General features: G+C 41.7%; 1 protein-coding gene across 7 annotated transcripts in view; it reads right to left on the bottom strand.

Moving 5' to 3' along the window:
* LOC100707136 (dedicator of cytokinesis protein 3) overlaps nucleotides 1-20663 on the bottom strand; it is a 297568-nt gene that overhangs the window by 27125 nt on the left and 249780 nt on the right. For 6 of the 7 annotated variants that reach the window (XM_019356781.2, XM_019356779.2, XM_019356780.2 and 3 more), the window contains 5 exons: nucleotides 19073-19219; nucleotides 15576-15674; nucleotides 15394-15488; nucleotides 10572-10647; nucleotides 9086-9186 (listed from right to left, as the gene is read on the bottom strand). In XM_019356781.2, coding sequence (XP_019212326.1) covers nucleotides 9086-9186; nucleotides 10572-10647; nucleotides 15394-15488; nucleotides 15576-15674; nucleotides 19073-19219 — 518 coding nt within the window. The remainder of the gene's footprint in view (nucleotides 1-9085; nucleotides 9187-10571; nucleotides 10648-15393; nucleotides 15489-15575; nucleotides 15675-19072; nucleotides 19220-20663) is intronic. The other variant, XM_019356782.2, reaches the window with a different exon arrangement.

Below are 20663 nucleotides of genomic sequence, written 5' to 3'. Positions count from 1 at the left end.
CCGGGCACAGTGACGCGGGTAGACAGAGGTTTGTCCCATGATGCTGTTAGCTCGCAGAGAAAGTCTGGGAACATGGGAAGGCAGTTTTTGGCCGTTGCGGGCTCCGGTGGGAGGAAAAAACCCGCGAACCGCGACGGCTTCTGAGCTGGCGGAGGAGAGGGCCAGTCCACCTGCAGCTTCTCAGCAGCACGGCGAAACAGGGAGAAAAGAGAGGTGTCATCGTGGCCGACCGGCGCAGCAGCGGCGGCACATTGGCCCGACAATGAGCCCTCCTGCTCATCCTCCGACAAACCATGGATGTCCAGGCCGATGTCCAGCACGTCATCGTCTTCCTGGGGAGCGCTAGCGGGCTTCAACCCAGGCTGAAGCCCGTCAGCGCTCCTGCATGGTTCCGGTGTTGTGCCCAAAAGTGATTGTCTGCCAGAAACTGATTGCCGTCCGCGGGAGCGCGCGCAGCTGCTTAAAGCTGCAGCGCTCGGATTACTTGCCCAAAAGTGATTGTCTGCCAGAAACTGATTGCCGTCCGCGGGAGCGCGCGCAGCTGCTTAAAGCTGCAGCGCTCGGATTACTTGCGTTGCCAGCTACTTCCGTGCAACTGATATAACGTGGGGGGGGGGGGGGGAACCCAAACACATTTATGCCTTTGTTATTAGGCAAAGGTATGCATTTATGGAACTTTAACGTTTCTTGTAACCGAATTATGACGCTTATCAGAAGGTTGCTTTCAGTGTGTAGCGCAGTCACGAATGACTACACGCATGACGATGGAATAATTAATGCCTACAGGTTTACTCTCGTTGTTCATATTTGTTATAAGACTGTCGAATAGTAGTTAAAACAATAAAGACCTATTGTGCCAGTATCACCATGACTCTTTCTTGTTTGTTCATAATAGCGACTGAGAACATGGCATTTTAGCGCTACCAAAAAGTGATTGTGGCCTATAACTTGTCACTGAAACAATATTTCGGTTTCAAACTTGGTGGATGTCACTCAGAAGGGTCCTGTGTGACATATTATATCTCAAACAGTCCATTAGAACTGCTGAAAAACTTTTAAAATAACATTAATACCCATAATATGCAGTGATGGGAATAACGGCGTTACAAGTAACGGCGTTACTAACGGCGTTACGTTTTTCAGTAACGAGTAATCTAACTAATTACTATTCCTATCGTTACAACGGCGTTACAGTTACTAACAAGGAAACGCGGTCCGTTACTATTTTTCAACAAACAGACGGTTGAAGCTGTGTTCAGCTTACCGCATCTTCTGGACGCTACAGCTTTAAGCAGCTGCGCGCGCTCCCGCGGACGCTAATCACGAGCACTGTCCAGCACAACACCCGGAGCTCAGGGGGCAAAACAATCGCATGAGTGCTGCTGTTTGACTGAGGAAGAATAAAGTAGTTGTGGTAAGCCAATCACATGACCACTTAAAGACAAAGCAACAAGGTGATATATACCAGTTTATAAATTGTGTTGATAGGCCACATAAAACCAGAGTCATGATAAACAATATATACGCGGCGTTTTTTCCTCAATAGTTTCGCCACGTTAGCGCTAGCAAGCACTCTCTGCCTATGAGCAAAACAAAAAAAAAGTTTTAGGAGCGACGGCGAGAGAGAGAGAGAGCAGGAAAAGAGAGAGAGCGAGTTTTGAGATTTGTGACGTTTAGCGTGTTTGGAGTGTGTAGTTAATGTGTTGTCTTGTGTAGTTAGTGTGTAGTGTTGTGTATAGTTTTGTGTTGTGTGTCAGAACAATGAGGCGACTGCTGTCTCCAGGTAGAAACAGGAGTGATACACCTGCTGCTGTCAGACCTGCAGGTATCAGGCTGTGATGTTCTCCTTTGTAGTGGACAGAAATTATGTTTTGGAGTGGCACAAATAATTTGTGTGGCATCTTATTGAAGAACAGCTGATTGTTCTGTAAATAGTTTGAAATGGTTATTTATAAAAAGGGTAAAAGGTAAATGGATGCAAATAACTTTGTTGTTTGCAAAACTTGTGCATTGGATTTTAAAATTGACAATTTATATTTGCATTTGAAGTTATGAAATATGATTCATTAAACATGTTTATGGTTGTTACAGTAAAAATATAACTTTTTCTACTCTGATTTTATGTTTTTTGTCTGATTTTAGATCAATTCTGGTTATACAGTATGACAAAATGAGAACATAACTGTAAATTCAGGCATGTGAGGTTGCGCTAAAAAGAATGATACCAAACAAGGCAAAGTAAATAGTTTTTAAAGGTAAAATGTGGAGGGAAAATCAAGAGTAGTAAAAAAATGGCCAATTATACTCTGGACCCCAGAGGGTTAAACGTTCTTTGTTTTTTTTTTTAAAGTAACGCAATAGTTACTTTTCCAAGTAATTAATTACTTTTAGAATATTGTAACTGAGTTACTAACTCAGTTACTTTTTGAAGAAGTAACTAGTAACTATAATTGAATTACTATTTCAAAGTAACTTGCCCAACACTGATAATATGTCATTTTCAACCTGCCAAAAAGTGATTGTGGCCTATATCTTGTCACTGAAACAATATTTCTGCATCAAACTTTTTGGGTATCATCCAAAAGGGTTATATGTGACACATTGTATCTCAAACAGTCTCTAAGGACTGTTGAATAACTTTTAAAGGACCATTAATACCCATTTTCGACCTGCCAAAAAGTGATTGTGACCTATATCTTGTCACTGAAACAATATTTCTGCTTCAAACTTGCTGGAAGTCATTCGAAAGGGTCATATGTGACATGTTATAACTCAAACAGTCCCATAGAATTGCTGAATAACCTTTAAGGGAACAATAAAACTGATAAAATGCCATTTTCAGCCTGCCAAAAAGTGATTGCCGCCTATATCTTGTCACTGAAACAATATTTCTGCTTCAAACTAGACTGATATCATTCAGAAGGATCATATGTGACACATTATATCCCAATCAGTCTCTAAGAAATGCTGAATAACTGTTAAAGGAACATTAATACCCATAATATGCCATTTTCGACCTGCCAAAAAGTGATTGTGGCCTATATCTTGTCACTGAAACAATATTTCTGCTTCAAACTTGGTGGGTATCATCCAAAAGGGTTATATGTGACACATCATATCCCAAACAGTCTCTAAGAAATGCTGAATAACTTTTAAAGGAACATTAACATTGATAATATGCCATTTTCAGCCTGCCAAAAAGTGATTGCCGCCTATATCTTGTCACTGAAATACTATTTCTGCTTCAAACTTGACTGATATCATTCAGAAAGATCATATGTGACATATTATATCTCCATCAGTCCCTTAGAACTGTTGAATAACTTTTAAAGGAACATTAATACCCATAATATGCCATTTTCGACCTGCCAAAAAGTGATTGTGGACTATATCTTGTCACTGAAACAATATTTCTGCTTCAAACTTGCTGGAAGTCATTCGAAAGGGTCATATGTGACATGTTATAACTCAAACAGTCCCATAGAATTGCTGAATAACCTTTAAGGGAACAATAAAACTGATAAAATGCCATTTTCAGCCTGCCAAAAAGTGATTGCCGCCTATATCTTGTCACTGAAACAATATTTCTGCTTCAAACTAGACTGATATCATTCAGAAGGATCATATGTGACACATTATATCCCAATCAGTCTCTAAGAAATGCTGAATAACTTTTAAAGGAACATTACTACCCATAATATGCCATTTTCGACCTGCCAAAAAGTGATTGTGGACTATAACTTGTCACTGAAACAATATTTATGCTTCAAACTTGTTGGGTATCATCCAAAAGGATCATATGTGGCACATCATATCCCAAACAGTCTCTAGTTAATCCTGAATAACCTTTAAGGGAACAATAAAACTAATAATATGCAATTTTCAAGCCTGCCAAAAAGTGATTGCCGCCTATATCTTGTCACTGAAATACTATTTCTGCTTCAAACTTGCTGCATGTCATTCAGAACGGTCATATGTGACATATTATATCTCAAACAGTCCCTTAGAACTGCTGAATAACCTTTAAGGGAACAATAAAACTGAAAATATGCAATTTTCAACCTGCCAAAAAGTGATTGTGGCCTATATCTTGTCACTGAAATAATATTTCTGCTTCAAACTTGTTTGATATCATCCAGAAGGGCTATATGTGACATATTACATCCCAAACAGTCCATTAGAACTGCTGAATAACTTTTAAAAGAACATCAATACCGATAATAGTCATGTTCAAGCTGCCAAAAAGTGATTGCCGCCTATATCTTGTCACTGAAACAATATTTCTGCTTCAAATTTTATGGACATCATTCCCAAAAGTTTTATGTGACACATTTTGCTGCAAATTTAAATCAAGCCTTTATTGGACAGTGCATAAAACGTCAAATTTCAAAAATGTTGTAATTCAAAAATAATACAAAACAAGGATAATGGCCAAATGGAAACAGGTGGGAGGAGATCTGCTTAAACACATTAGGAACACTAAGTCATAGGAAAGAGAAAACAAAAGGTAATAAAAATTCCATTCCATTACAGCACTTATTAATTGAAACGAAAACCAAAAACGAATAACAATTACATCCAATTAAAGAAGAAACCACCAGTTAAAATAAACTAACAAATAGACCAGAAACAGGGGGTACAGCGGAAGCTGAACACGAGTAAACCATGGAACAACATATATATTAATTCTTTGTCTACAGTAACTATAATGCTAACATGTTAGGAAACACAAAATAATTGAATAATCCTACAAACAAATTGCAATCACACCTGAACTCTAATGTATTGAACAATACAGAAACACACACAGTTTGTAGTTTACCATTTAATTTATATTTGTAATGATACCTATATTCTCAAGAAGACATATTGCAATCTGTTGTCTCAGACTTGCAATACTTGAAGCAGAGTCCTCAAACTCTATTGGAACATCTTTTAAGATGCACTCTGCAAACTGTGAATAAAATATATAACAATGCAGTCATTATTTGAAGTAACATTTGCTATTCAAAAAATTTGAATCATATTTATTTTTAGAAAAATCATAGTAATTGCTTGTGTTGAACAAGAACAAGGACACAAATGGAGACACTGGAGGAGACAGAGCAGAGACTAGAACCAAAAGCAAGTGATTTTATTAAGGCAGGTAAACATGAACAAAACGCCAGCAAAGATGGAACAGGAGTAACAACTAAAGTGGGAAAATAATTAGGAAAACTGTTATGAAACTATGATAAATATGAACCAATTTAGACAACTATCACAGCTCCTTCCTGAAACATCCTTGCTGCAGGAAAGAGTGCTTTCCCAGATCATTCATTCCAACATCCATCATTCATTCCAGTTAGACTCTACAACTCCTCAATCACGATGTCATAATTCACTGGACTTTGTGGACATCCATGGTCACCATTCATGCACAATGCACCTTCTATGTTTATGGACGTGCAGGTATTCAGTATATGTATGTATATGTATAAATATGTATATTTAGTGTGTACATATGTGTGTTCGTGTACATATCTATACGTATAGATATCTATTGCTTCATAGGAACAGTAGTGGTAGAATGGTTATGTTAAGATATGTTTTTGAAATGTTGTTTTGTATCGTTGTCTCCTATAATATTTATTGTTTGTGTATTTATTTATTAATTCATTCATTTATGTTCATGTTGCTGTGTGTGTTTCTGTATTGTTCAATACATTAGAGTTCAGGTGTGATTGCAATTTGTTTGTAGGATTATTCAATTATTTTGTGTTTCCTAACATGTTAGCATTATAGTTACTGTAGACAAAGAATTAACATATATGTTGTTCCATGGTTTACTCGTGTTCAGCTTCCGCTGTACCCCCTGTTTCTGGTCTATTTGTTAGTTTATTTTAACTGGTGGTTTCTTCTTTAATTGGATGTAATTGTTATTCGTTTTTGGTTTTCGTTTCAATTAATAAGTGCTGTAATGGAATGGAATTTTTATTACCTTTTGTTTTCTCTTTCCTATGACTTAGTGTTCCTAATGTGTTTAAGCAGATCTCCTCCCACCTGTTTCCATTTGGCCATTATCCTTGTTTTGTATTATTTTTGAATTACAACATTTTTGAAATTTGACGTTTTATGCACTGTCCAATAAAGGCTTGATTTAAATTTGCAGCAAAATGTGTCACATAAAACTTTTGGGAATGATGTCCATAAAATTTGAAGCAGAAATATTGTTTCAGTGACAAGATATAGGCGGCAATCACTTTTTGGCAGCTTGAACATGACTATTATCGGTATTGATGTTCTTTTAAAAGTTATTCAGCAGTTCTAATGGACTGTTTGGGATGTAATATGTCACATATAGCCCTTCTGGATGATATCAAACAAGTTTGAAGGAGAAATATTATTTCAGTGACAAGATATAGGCCACAATCACTTTTTGGCAGGTTGAAAATTGCATATTTTCAGTTTTATTGTTCCCTTAAAGGTTATTCAGCAGTTCTAAGGGACTGTTTGAGATATAATATGTCACATATGACCGTTCTGAATGACATGCAGCAAGTTTGAAGCAGAAATAGTATTTCAGTGACAAGATATAGGCGGCAATCACTTTTTGGCAGGTCGAAAATGGCATATTATGGGTAGTAATGTTCCTTTAACAGTTATTCAGCATTTCTTAGAGACTGATTGGGATATAATGTGTCACATATGATCCTTCTGAATGATATCAGTCTAGTTTGAAGCAGAAATATTGTTTCAGTGACAAGATATAGGCGGCAATCACTTTTTGGCAGGCTGAAAATGGCATTTTATCAGTTTTATTGTTCCCTTAAAGGTTATTCAGCAATTCTATGGGACTGTTTGAGTTATAACATGTCACATATGACCCTTTCGAATGACTTCCAGCAAGTTTGAAGCAGAAATATTGTTTCAGTGACAAGATATAGTCCACAATCACTTTTTGGCAGGTCGAAAATGGCATATTATGGGTATTAATGTTCCTTTAAAAGTTATTCAGCATTTCTTAGAGACTGATTGGGATATAATGTGTCACATATGATCCTTCTGAATGATATCAGTCTAGTTTGAAGCAGAAATATTGTTTCAGTGACAAGATATAGGCAGCAATCACTTTTTGGCAGGTCAAAAATGGCATATTATCGGTATTATTGTTCCTTTAAAAGTTATTCTGCATTTCTTAGAGACTGTTTGGGATATGATGTGCCACATATGATCCTTTCGGATGATACCCAACAATTGTGAAGCAGAAATATTGTTTCAGTGACAAGATATAGGCCACAATCACTTTTTGGCAGGTCGAAAATGGCACATTATGAGTATTATTGTTCCTTTAAAAGTTATTCTGCATTTCTTAGAGACTGATTGGGATATAATGTGTCACATATGATCCTTTTGGATTATATCCAACAGGTTTGAAGCAGAAATATTGTTTCAGTGACAAGTTATAGGCCACAATCACTTTTTGGCAGGTTGAAAATTACATATTATTGGTATTAATGTTCTTTTAAAAGGTATTCAGCAGTTCTTGGAGAGTTTTTGGGATATAATATATCACGTGTAACCATTCGGGAATATATCCAACAAGTTTGAAGCTGAAATATTGTTTCAGTGACAAGTTATAGGCCACAATGACTTTTCGGTAGCGCTAAAATGCCATGTTCTCAGTCGTTATTCTGAACAAACAAGACAGAGTCATGGTGATACTGGCACAATAGGTCTTTATTGTTTTAACTACTATTCGACAGTCTTATATCAAATATGAACAACGAGAGTAGACATACTAAACCTGTAGGCATTAATTATTCCATCGTGATGCGTGTAGTCATTCGTGACTGCGCTACACACTGAAAACAACCTTCTGATAAACGTCATAATTCGGTTATATAAACGTTAAAGTTCCATAAATGCAGACCTTTGCCTAATAAGAAAGGCATTAATGTCTTTGGGTTGTTTCCCCCACGTTATGTCAGTTGCACGGAAGTAGCTGGCAACGCACTTAATCCGGGCGCTGCAGCTTTAAGCAGCTGTGCGCGCTCCCGCGGACGGCAATCAGTTTCTGGCAGACAATCACTTTTGGGCACAACACCGGCTCGTCATCGGCTAACCCGTCAACATATTCCATGTGGTCAGCCCAGCTAATTGCGGGGACATCGACCGGAAAACCCTCGTCTTCGGACTCGGACGAAGCCGGGGCTCCAGACTCGGAAAGGAGAGGGTCATGCCGTGAGACATGCCGTCCCAGCACTTTTTCGACAAACGTCACCCGTCTTTCCAGGGTCGAGCGCCGGAGCTGGCGGCAAAACGCACAGGCTTCGGGCTCCGTCAACGCTCTCCTAGCGTGGACGATCCCCAGGCAGACAGGGCAGGCATCGTGCTGGTCGCTGTCGTGCAAAGAGAAACCGCATCCCTGAGGACAGGGGCGAACAGAAGATTTCTGCTTTGCTCGCTTTGGTTTGGAGTACATTCCAAAACGCAAAGCTGCACAGGAAAAACTTGAAACTAGCGCTCCACGGGCAGCCTACACACCAACTGCGCGGTGGAGGCTAACACCAACAGGGGCAGTTAAGCTAAGTTCAAGTCGGCAGACAACGGAGCTAACTAGCAGTAGCTAGCTAGCCCAACTCAGCAGAGGTGTTCTCAGCGAGGTGAAGAGCGTAAGAACTGAGGGATGACTGTGATGACAGCGGCTATATGTGCAGGCGGAGCCGTGCGCATGTCATCACACGTCATCTGCCTTAAAGGCGTGAATAAAGGTTTCTTCAGCCAGGACACGCGAGGGCGTGATATCCCATACTTATGTGTTGTACCGAGTGAATCGACTGAAAGGGAACTAGGTATTTAAAATGATTTTGGTTGGCTGACATAAAAACTGAATGAATGAACTGAAAGAATTTTGTTTTCTTACAAAAGCAAAATAACATAAAAAAACAAGAAAATATCGTTTACCCTTCAGTCAAAGGTCAAATTTGTCATTACATCCAGCTGTTACCGTCCTGTTTTCTTTTTTCTTTTCCATGTTTTTCTTCGCTTTGTGTGTGTGTGTGTGTGTGTGTGTATGTGAGTGTGTGTGTGTGTTTGTCCTTACTTGTCTAAGACCTTCTTCCTCTTAGCAGGACTCAAATTTTCCAACTGTAAACTGGGCTGGTTGATGTAGAGCACCGCCAGGCTGAAGTAGGAATTCCACACCTGCACACACACACACACACACACACACACACATTGCTAACGCCACATTTTCTTTCTTTGCAAACAACCATTCGAATGCAGCTTCCACAGTGATTCAGCCCTCACTCTTTGAACCCGTCTATTTACACATAATGAAGTTGACATTTGACATCAGGAACCTGGGAAGTTTTCTGACTCACGTCTGTTTCAGTCTTAGTAAATCAGCAACTTCAGTTCAGTCTAACAGGGTTTGGAGCTTTGTTTCATGAAACCATAAATAGTGACGATGTAAAAGAAATACTCTTGTTATAATTCAGTGTTATGGATATTTTTGTACTGTGTTTTTTGTCTGCCACACCAGAGGGTGGCATAGTTTGTGTCCTGTGTTATTGCTGCTATGTGAGTTCCAGGTGGAGGCTGACCATTGGTGGAGGACTGGGAGAGGCCGGCTATAAATGAGGACCCTTCTCAACTGGCACGCCCCCCGCCTACTTCCTGTTCCCAACGAACCGTGCATGTGGCTGCGTGTGAATTTGTATTCTGGAAGCTTTTGCCGTGTTGTAAATAGTTTGTTTTATATAGATGTAAATAGTTGTGGATATTCTTTTTTACTCGGTAGCTGTAGGGGTGAGAAGCCATTTTTCTTTGGGAACCTTTTCTCCTGTTTTTGGTTAGGGATGCAGGTAAGACACCTGTAATTTTCTTTTGGGGTTTTCTGTGAAGGTAAGCCAGCTGCATTTCATTTGTAGAGTTTTTGTTTGTTGTTTTGGCCATGCTCACCCTGACGCCCGCTAACTTTTGGGACTTAATAAACTGACTGGCTGTTGTGAAATCCGTGGCAGTTGTCTTTTTGGTTCGTCTTCCTTGAGAGCAGGGAGTGTGGGGGGCATTTCTTCTTATTTTTATTTTCCTTATGTTGCACGCCGGTTTTCCCTGGGCTGGGGTGTAACACTCTGAATTATATTCATGATTTAGAAAAACAACATTAGCATTAGGAGTGAGGAGACTCAAAGAGAGAGGAGGACGGCAGCTTTGTCAGACACTTGGTTGGGTTTTGTTACACGTGGTCGTTTCCACTGTTATCAGTCACATGGCAGGGTGACGTTAAGTTCAAATTTAAAATTCAAATTTTATTTCTCACATACATAATCATACACAGTACGACATGTAGTGAAATGCTTTTTGCTGTGCAATGCCCGACCATTAAACTAAACTACAGAAATTGACAAGATTTACAAAATTTACAAATTTAAAATTTAGAAATTTACAGTAAAAAATTTGCAGTTAAATAAAAAAAAAAACGGGTCAAACAAATGTAACAATAAATTAAGAATTTAACTACGAAATAAAGACTAAACTAAGAGTTAAAGGTAAATGATAAAGATAAAAACATAAAATAAAGTTACCTTAAAGTCAAAGTCGGCTTCTGTAAAGTTCTTGTGCAGAGCAGGAGAGAGGTACTGCACTGTGGTCAGGATGATGCTGCACAAACACACACATGCATTGCTTTGATATTTACTCCAATGATCCAGCAGCGATCGTTCTCAGTCAACACTCATGCATTTCCAGCCTGTCTGGTAAGTTGGTGTCTGTGATGTTTACAGAGATTTTATTTTGAAAGGTCAAATGTAAGGGAGAGGAAACAGGAAATAAACAAGTTACCGCTGCAGATTGTGTTACCGCTGCAAGCCTGAGAATTAAAGAATGTAACTGAGAAATACTGAAGGTGTCATCATTAATGTTTGAGGCATGCAAACATTACATTGGCGACGAGAGTAAAGGCTACAACCAAAGCTAGACAAAGGAAGTTTCCCTACCCGGAGCTTAGGAGACAAGAACATGGCTGCACACGCTACTCCACTTCCACCCTTCGACACGGAGACCGACCTCGGTTCCGTCGGACCTCGCTGGACGAAATGGCTTCAGAGGTTTGAAAACTATACCACGGCAATGAATATTACTGGAGATGCGAGATTAAGAGCATTACTGCTGCATGTGGCTGGCGAAAAAGTGCATGACGTATACGACACGTTAGCAACGGATGGTGACAAGTACGCAGATACAAAGCAGAAACTGTCAGCATACTTTGCGCCCAAGAAAAACGTGCAGTATCAGATTTATCTGTTCAGGAAAGCGGTGCAGGAATCAGGTGAAACGTTGGACAACTATCACACCAGGCTGAGGATTCTAGCCAAAAACTGTGAGTTTGCAGACATGGCTGCAGAGATTAAAACACAAATTATCCAAAGCTGTACATCATCACAGCTGCGTAGAAAAGCACTCAGAGAACCTGATTTAACGTTGGATGATCTATTGAATCATGGCCGTGCATGTGAGTTGTCAGAATTGCAAGCTACAGGGATGGAAGCTGACAAGACAGCTGCAGTTAATAAAGTACAGCACAAAACAGGCCGTGACGCCATGACTAGAAACAAATGGACACCCTCATGGCAGCCGAATAACCGCTGTCGAAACTGTGGAGGCAGATATCCTCATGAGCAAGGCTGCCCAGCCAAAGACAAAATCTGTAATGCTTGTGGCAAATTCAATCATTTTGCAAAGCAATGTCGCTCAAAGAGAAAAGAGACACATTATGGAAAGAAGTACAAGAGAAACCTGCCACCGCAAACTGTTCATCAAGTAACAGACAGCGCTGCACATGTGGAGACAGGGCACACATCCAGCAGTGATGACGCTTATGTATATGTGGTGAACACAGCTCAACATCCTAAACTCCCACACACTGAAGTCAGAGTAATGGGCACCCAGATACCGGTGCTAATCGACTCTGGGGCCACTGCTAACTGCTTAACTGAAGCCACCTACAACAAACTGACACCACGTCCTATGTTAACTTCTACAGACATCAAAATCTACCCATACCACTCATCTACGTCTCTCCCTGTGTGTGGTGCGTTCAGGTGCAGTGTGGAAAAACAAGACAAAACAGTTAGGTGTTCCTTCTTTGTCATTAAAGGAGGAGGTTTCAATATTTTGAGTTTTGAAACCTCAAAAGACTTGGGACTCCTTCATATTGTCACTGCGGTCACTTCTCAGTCTCAACGTTCTGTTGCAGACAAGCTAGTGGAACAACACCCAGAACTTTTCCAGGGAATTGGGAAACTCAAAGATTTTCAAGTGAAACTGCACATAAACACAGATGTAAAATCAACCTGTCAACCACACAGACTTGTTCCTTTTCACTTACGTCAAAAAGTGGAGGACGAACTTCAGAAATTGGAAGCTGATGACATTATTGAAAAAGTTACGGGACCAACACCATGGGTTACACCCATTGTAACACTGCCAAAACCAAAGAATCCAGACGAAGTACGGATATGTGTGGACATGAGACAAGCAAACACTGCAATCGAACGTGAACGACATGTCACACCCACGATTGATGATGTAATCCATGAGCTGAATGGATCTACGGTGTTCTCACAACTTGATCTCAGGGCAGGATACCACCAACTTGAACTACACCCTGACAGCCGCTACATTACGACATTCACTACTCATCTGGGACTTCGGAGATATAAAAGGCTGAGCTTTGGAGTCTCTTCTGCAGCTGAAGTGTTCCAAAATGCTATTCATCAGATGCTGCAAGGACTGAACGGAGTCAAAAATCTCAGTGATGACATTATAGTTTTTGGCAGGGACCAGGCTGACCATGACAACAATCTTACAGCTCTCTTTAAGCGACTATCAGAGTCAGGTCTTACTCTGAATCGAGAGAAGTGTGAATTTAATAAAACAAAACTTGAGTTTTTTGGTTTCATCTTCTCTGCAGGTGGCGTTTCAGCAGATCCTAAAAAGGTTGCGGCAGTTCAACACGCTCCCAACCCGAAAACACCTGCTGACATCAAAAGTCTCCTTGGCATGGCCAATTACTGCTCGAGGTTCATCAGGGACTTCTCATCGATCTCTGAGCCACTGCGCAGGCTCACACGCAAGGACACCCCTTGGACCTGGGGTCAGGACCAAGAAACTGCGTTGCAGGCACTCAAGGTCAGTCTCACAAGCGACACGACGATGTCCTACTTCTATCCCAGCAGACTGACTGAACTGATTGTTGATGCTAGTCCAGTAGGACTGGGTGCCATTCTCTGTCAACAAGATGAAAAGGGGATGAAGCACATTATTGCATATGCAAGCAGAGCACTGAGTGATGTGGAAACGAGATACTCGCAAACTGAGAAAGAAGCGCTCGCCATTGTGTGGAGTTGCGAACATTTCCATTTGTATGTTTATGGACATCCATTCACACTGGTGAACATCTGGAATAACCCAAGATCGAAACCACCTGCCAGAATAGAAAGATGGGGACTGAGACTTCAGCCATATAACTTCAGAGTGGAATACAGAAAAGGTGCTGATAATCCAGCTGACTTTATGTCACGTCATCCAGTGCCAACACAGGAGAATGAAAGTGCTCGTGCATGTAAGGTTGCAGAAGAGTATGTCAATTTCTTCTCTTATCACTCCACCCCAAAAGCCATGACACTTCAGGAGATAAAAACAGAGACTCTGAAAGACCAGGTTCTGCAGGAAGTCATCGGTCACATCAGAAACAACACGTGGCATCTAACAGATAAATCCCAGCATGCTGACATTTTGAAATCATTCAAACATGTTCAAAGTGAACTAACAGTTGCTGACTCATCTGACTTCATACTCAGAGGCACAAGGATAGTTATTCCAACTGTCCTGCAAGAAAGAGCAATACAACTGGCACATGAAGGGCACCAGGGTATCGTAAAGACCAAAGCGCTGCTACGTACCAAAGTATGGTTCCCAGAGATCGATCGGAAAGCGGAATCTGCAGTTCAAAACTGTCTGCCATGCCAAGCTAGCACACCTGTCACACACACTGATCCTCTGCAGATGTCGCCCTGGCACAGTGTCAGTGCAGATTTTTATGGACCGCTCCCTACGGGGGAATACCTGCTCGTTATCACAGACGAGTATTCTCGCTATCCAGTCGTTGAAAGTGTATGCTCAACATCAGCATCTTCTGTTATCCCAGTTATTGACAAAGTGTTCTCCATGTTTGGAATCCCAAGGACAGTAAAAACTGACAATGGTCCTCCTTTCAACAGTGAGGCGTTTTCACAGTTTGCAGACTACCTGGGATTTCATCATCGCAAAATCACACCTTGTTGGCCTCAGGCGAATGCTATTGCTGAGAGGTTTATGAGAACCCTAGGCAAAGCACTGAGAGTTGCCGAGACACAGGGCACACCATGGAAACAGCAACTAAACATCTTTCTTCGTGAGTACAGATCTACACCTCATAGCACAACGGCGAGCTCACCAGCTGAAATATTGTTTCAACGCCAGCTATACACCAAGCTCCCTTTCTTTAACACCACTCCACAGAAGTGTTCAGATGCTGAAGTGAGAGCGAGGGATGATAGTGCAAAGATCAAGATGAAGGCGATCGCAGATGCAACCCGTCACGCCAGACCACACTCACTAAGTCTAGGTGACACAGTGCTGCATCGCCAACCCAAGCACAACAAATTATCCACACCATACAATGCAAACCCTACAACGTGACCAAGGTTAAGGGTTCTGAAATTACAGCTACAAGGGATGGACACTCGATTGTCAGGAATGCATCATTCTTCAAGAAAATCAGACATGGACTTGAAGATGCCCCACCTGTACGGCATGTCGACCCCGCCTTAACAGACAAGCCCAGATACCCAGTCAGATCAAACAGACGCGTACCTATGCATCTGTCTGATTACATCAGATCTAAGACTTGAATATCTGAGTGACCAGTTAAAGGTTACGCTGTGTGTAACATGTTTGATGTTCCTGAATCTAACACTGTAACCTGTATTCTATTGTTGAATGTTGATAGTGTTTAGTCAGAGATCTGTGAAAATGCAGTGCTGTTTAATTGATGTTTCGGTGTGGAGGAACTCAAGTAATAAGAACGTTCAGTAATTTCATTGGGTGTCGTTGTCATAGGTTCAGATTAGTAATTCACCTCGCTGAGTACCTAAGTTTGTTAAAGAAAAAAAAAGGAGGTGATTGTGATGTTTACAGAGATTTTATTTTGAAAGGTCGAATGTAAGGGAGAGGAAACAGGAAATAAACAAGTTACCGCTGCAGATTGTGTTACCGCTGCAAGCCTGAGAATTAAAGAATGTAACTGAGAAATACTGAAGGTGTCATCATTAATGATTGAGGCATGCAAACATTACAGTGTCTTACTTGCTGGTGAGGAGTCTCATGATATTCCAGTCTCGGGGGAAAATGCTGAGCTTCATCAGATTTCTAAACACACACAGAAGCTTCAGCAGAAACTCCTGAGCAGAGGCAAAGAGACGAGAGCGTGAGTTCAAAATAAAACCTCTAATGTTGTGATGTTTCACAGTGAGTCAGGACTTCCGTACCTTCAGCTCATCTTTGCTCTGAAAGTTTTCCATCAGGTGCTGGAAGTGGATATCTGTCATCTGACGGAGAAGCGACAGGAGGCAGGACACGTACTCTCCCTGTCAACAGGAAGCAGGGCACAGTCATGTAAGTCAAGTGCATGGAAACACAAAGGAGTCAACAGTGAGGTGATACACCAGGATGAGTCAGGCTCTTTCCCAAACTGACCTCTCTTTATTAGCCTCTCTGCTGGCACCACTTTATGTTTCAGTAATAATTATAAATATCTCTGAGTTTTTACGTCTTTTTCCAGCCTTCATGTAAAGATACGATCAGATACGACGATCAAAGCAGCCAAACGTGAGTACAGGGACAGGGTGGAGCAACAGTTTGACAACCCTCGGAGTATGTGGCAGGGACTAAACACAATCACAGACTTTAGAGGGAAAACCAGCACACCGCAGACCACGGCCTCTCTGTGTGAGGATCTAAACGTATTCTATGCTAGATTCGACACAGCGAACACCATGAGACCGGACAGTGTGCGCACCGCGGATGACGTCAGTGCGCACACTGTGTCTGAGGAGGATGTGCGGAAGTGCTTCAGGAGAGTGAACGCACGCAAAGCTACTGGTCCGGACGGGATTCCCGGCCGCGTCCTCAAGTCATGCGCGGCTCAGCTGGCTGGAGTGTTTACACACATCTTCAACCTTTCCCTCTCCCTGTCTGTAGTCCCAGCCTGCTTCAAAATGGCCACCATCGTCCCTGTACCCAAATCCTCCACCATCTCCTCATTGAACGACTGGCGACCCGTAGCCCTGACCCCCATCGTGAGCAAATGCTTCGAGAAGCTGGTCAGGGACTTCATCTGCTCCGCACTACCCGACTCACTGGACCCTCTACAGTTCGCATACCGCCACAACAGGTCCACTGATGATGCCATAGCCCTGACACTCCATGCTGCCCTGTCACACCTGGAGAAGAGAGACACGTATGTGAGAATGCTGTTTGTAGATTACAGCTCAGCATTCAACACCATCGTTCCCTCGAAGCTGGACAGGAAACTGCAGGATCTAGGACTGAGCAGCTCCCTCTGCAGCTGGATCCTTAACTTCCTGTCTGACAGACGCCAAGTGGTCAGACTGGGCAGCACCACCTCATCCCCCATCACACTGAACACTGGTGCTCCACAGGGGTGTGTACTGAGCCCTCTCCTGTACTCACTCTACACCTACGACTGCACGGCCACTAACAACTCCAACATCATTGTGAAGTTTGCGGACGACACTACAGTGGTGGGTCTTATCACCAACGGTGATGAGACGGCCTACAGGGAGGAGGTCAGCGCCCTGACCCACTGGTGCCGAGACAACCATCTCACCCTCAACGTCGCAAAGACAAAGGAGTTGATAGTGGACTTCCGGAGGCGCAGAGGAGTACACACCCCCATCACCATCAACGGCGCCGCTGTGGAGAGAGTGAGCAGCTTCCGCTTCCTTGGTGTACATCTGGCTGAGGATCTTACGTGGTCAGTACACATAAACAAAACAGTGAAGAAGGAGCAGCAGCGCCTCTTCTTTCTCAGGAGACTGAAAAGATTCGGCATGAGCCCCCGCATCCTCAGGACCTTCTATCGCTGTGCCATTGAGAGCATCCTCACTGGATGCATCACCACCTGGTATGGCAACAGCACCGCCTACAACCGCAAAGCTCTCCAGAGAGTAGTGCGGTGCTCTGAACGGATAATTGGAGGTGAGCTTCCCTCCCTCCAAGACATCTACAGGAAGAAGTGCCTGAGGAAAGCAGGGAGGATCATCAAGGACTCCAGTCACCCCAGCCACAAACTGTTCAGACTACTTCCATCAGGAAGGAGGTTCTGCAGCATCCGGTCCCGAACCAGCAGACTGAGAGACAGCTTTTTCCACCAGGCCATCAGACTGCTGAACACGTCATAGACACCTCACCCTCACTACTGGAACTTCAACATTATGCACTCCATACTGTACATTAATGCCACTGTTTTGCACATGTCCAACTACCAACCTCTGTATATTTTATATATCTTATTTTATTGTTTACTTTATTTCATTTGTAAAACATGTATATACACACTCACACACACACACACACACACACGTAGAAAAACATATTTAGTATACACATTCAGTAATGTATATACCTTTATATATTGTACATATATTTATTACTTTTTAGATTAGCCATTTTTATATTTTGCTTGTTTTACGTTATTGTATTTTTGCACAACTCTGTTGCTTGTGAAGCTCGCACACAAGAATTTCACTCGCATGTACTGTACCAGTGTACCTGCACATGTGACGTGACAATAAAAGTGATCTGATTTGATTTTGATTTGAGATAAAGGTGCAGCGCCGCACGCAAGACACGAGGAAATAAAGCAAAAAGTTCACGACTTTTTTCTAAAGGGCGCTAAATAATTCTCACTCACACAAACTTCATCAAACTTCTGTGTTGATCTACTGCATTAAAATTATGAAGTTTTGAGGCTGGATTCGGTGGTTTGTGTTTGAATCTAGTTTTTATCACCACCTAATCTGGATAAAGAAAGATTGTAGTCTGTATTAAAATATGATGAGTGTGAAGTGAGACCCTGCAGGAACCCCGCGCCTCCATCTGAGGGGAGGAACTTTAACTTCATCTGAAGTCCTGAGAACGAGAACGAAGCAGCTGATCCAAAATAAAACTCACAAAATCTTTGTGTCGCGTCGACACCAATGCTGGTTAACTGCATTACACCAAAGAATGACATAAACTATAAAGTTGCAAGAACGTTTTTAACATGATGAATTCAAATTTCTATAAAAATTTTAAATACCTATCTACTAAACTTTAAATATCAATTTATCGTTTATAATAACATAAATAGAATATAATATTAACAAAAATTGTTTGTAAACTTTTCTTTGGACTCTTTTTTTCTTATTTTTATTACTTGCTTTATTTATTCTTGCTTCCTTGTTAAACAGGAGGGCAGGAGATGAGCAGACTGAGACTGAGCCGAAGATGAAGATGAAATGAAATGTAAATGAAGGTAAACAGTCAATAAAAACGCATCAAATTTACAAAATACAAATGAACCCAATTTACATATCTGTGATTTAACTAAGATATCATTCTGCACAGTAATGCAAATAAAGATGGACCACCAGGATGTAAAATACAAAACTTTAAATAATTATTAAAGTTCTTTAACGCATGCACAAAGAGACGTAACAGCAGGATGGGACAGTGATGATGATGATGGAGTAGGAGAGGGCAATACTGACAAAACCAACATTTTTCATTTTTATTTTAACACTTATCTCCCGTCTCTTATTTTGTTGACATCATGTAACTGTACGACAGTGTAAAGGGACAACAAAGCTATAATATGAATATAATATTGCCCTGCCCTAGAGCAGACAGACAGTCAGACGGATGCAGGGTGGATGAGGGGCCGGGAGGTGACGTAGTAGTAGTCGTATTGTTAGTTACTAACAGTGATCTCAGCGGTGCACTGCGGACAGCGTTGACCCCTTACCGCCTCCTGCGATTGGCTCTTGCTCATGATTGACAGCAGGGTTTGCAGGAGGACGTCCAACAGGGACTCCACCATCATCTCCACCTCCTCCTGCACCGACGTGTCCTGGAAGAAGAGACGACAAGGAAAGAGGAGTGAAGGAAAGGTGACATAAAGAAAAGGAAACCAGAGCAGAGAAATAAGGATAGCTGCTCCCTGAGAGCCTGTTTGTGTCTGTGGGTTTCATGTACTTTTAAATAGGTTAGTATCCAATAATGAACTTTGAAGGATTTAGGTGCTTTGCTGCAGCCGTGTCTCACACACTCCTGCTCCTGAGAGGACAAACCCGACTGAATGCTCACTGCAACACTAAACATTCACATTATGTAATGGAAATAAACAACCTTAATGGGGAATTTCACTGGTGCTGATGGGTTTCAGTTTCAGTTCAGGTCAGATGAAAGTGTCTAAATACTTCAGAGACTTCAGTGCACCAAAAGCAAAGCCTCAGAAGAGAAGAGCGTCATCACTGAACTTACTGCACTCATTTCATGAGCCGTTAATATGTTTTAACCTGACAGCAGTTTGTTTGGCCTGCAGGTGAACTATGAACGTTTCACTACTTTAATAATAAAGTTCCTGTTAGATTTGCAAGTTTTTGTCCTCCTGTGAAACTTTTTATCATGTAAACAGTTAATAAATGAAGTGCTGGTTTTATTCTAACTTACTTGGTTACGTCTCCATTACTGCATTTGTTCTGCATTTTCTTTCTAATGATCATTTATTAATTATACTTCAGCCACAGATGATAATTAGGAGTTAAAGTAAATCATCGCCGCAGCACAGGGACACGGCAGCGTGAGCAACATTACCTGATATAACCTTTTTATTTCTGAAAGATGAACTATATTCTATATTTTCTTAAGCATCATCTTTGGTGACTGCACCCCCACGCACCCCTGCAACATCATCATCATCAAATTTGCAGACGACACCACTCTGATGCAGCTCATCACCAACAATGATGACACTGCCTACAGGGATGAGGTCCAGCGACTGTCAGAATGGTGTAACTACAATAACCTCACCCTAAACACCAAGAAAACAAAGGAAGTGGTCATGGACTTCCAAAAAACAAGAACTGATCCCCCTCCTCTCTCCATAAAAGGTGACTATGTGGAGAGGGTGTCCTCCTTTAAGTTCCTCTGCACCCACATATCTGAGGACCTATCCTGGTCCACAAACACATCAGCCCTAGTGAAGAAAGCCCAGCAGCGCCTCCATTTCTTGAGGGTTCTGAGGCTGCAGACTGACTTCCTAGTGTCCTTCTACCGTGCCACTATCGAGAGCGTGCTGGTGCACGCCATCCCTGTGTGGTGTGCTGGTTGCACAACAGCTGACAGGAAAAGACTACAGAGGGTCATCAGATCTGCAGAGAAGGTGATCGGCTGTCCACTCTCCTCCCTGGACTTGCCAGCTCAAGATGTCTCTCCAGAGCCAGAGCAATTATAAAGGACCACCTCCACCCTAACCACCACCTCTTCAACATCCTGCCCTCTGGAAAAAGGTT

This window comes from Oreochromis niloticus, linkage group LG5, assembly GCF_001858045.2.
Source record: "Oreochromis niloticus isolate F11D_XX linkage group LG5, O_niloticus_UMD_NMBU, whole genome shotgun sequence".
Taxonomy (NCBI): Eukaryota; Metazoa; Chordata; class Actinopteri; order Cichliformes; family Cichlidae; genus Oreochromis; species Oreochromis niloticus.
The sequence above is the reverse complement of the archived record's forward strand: the minus strand, read 5'-3'. Positions and strand labels throughout refer to the sequence as shown.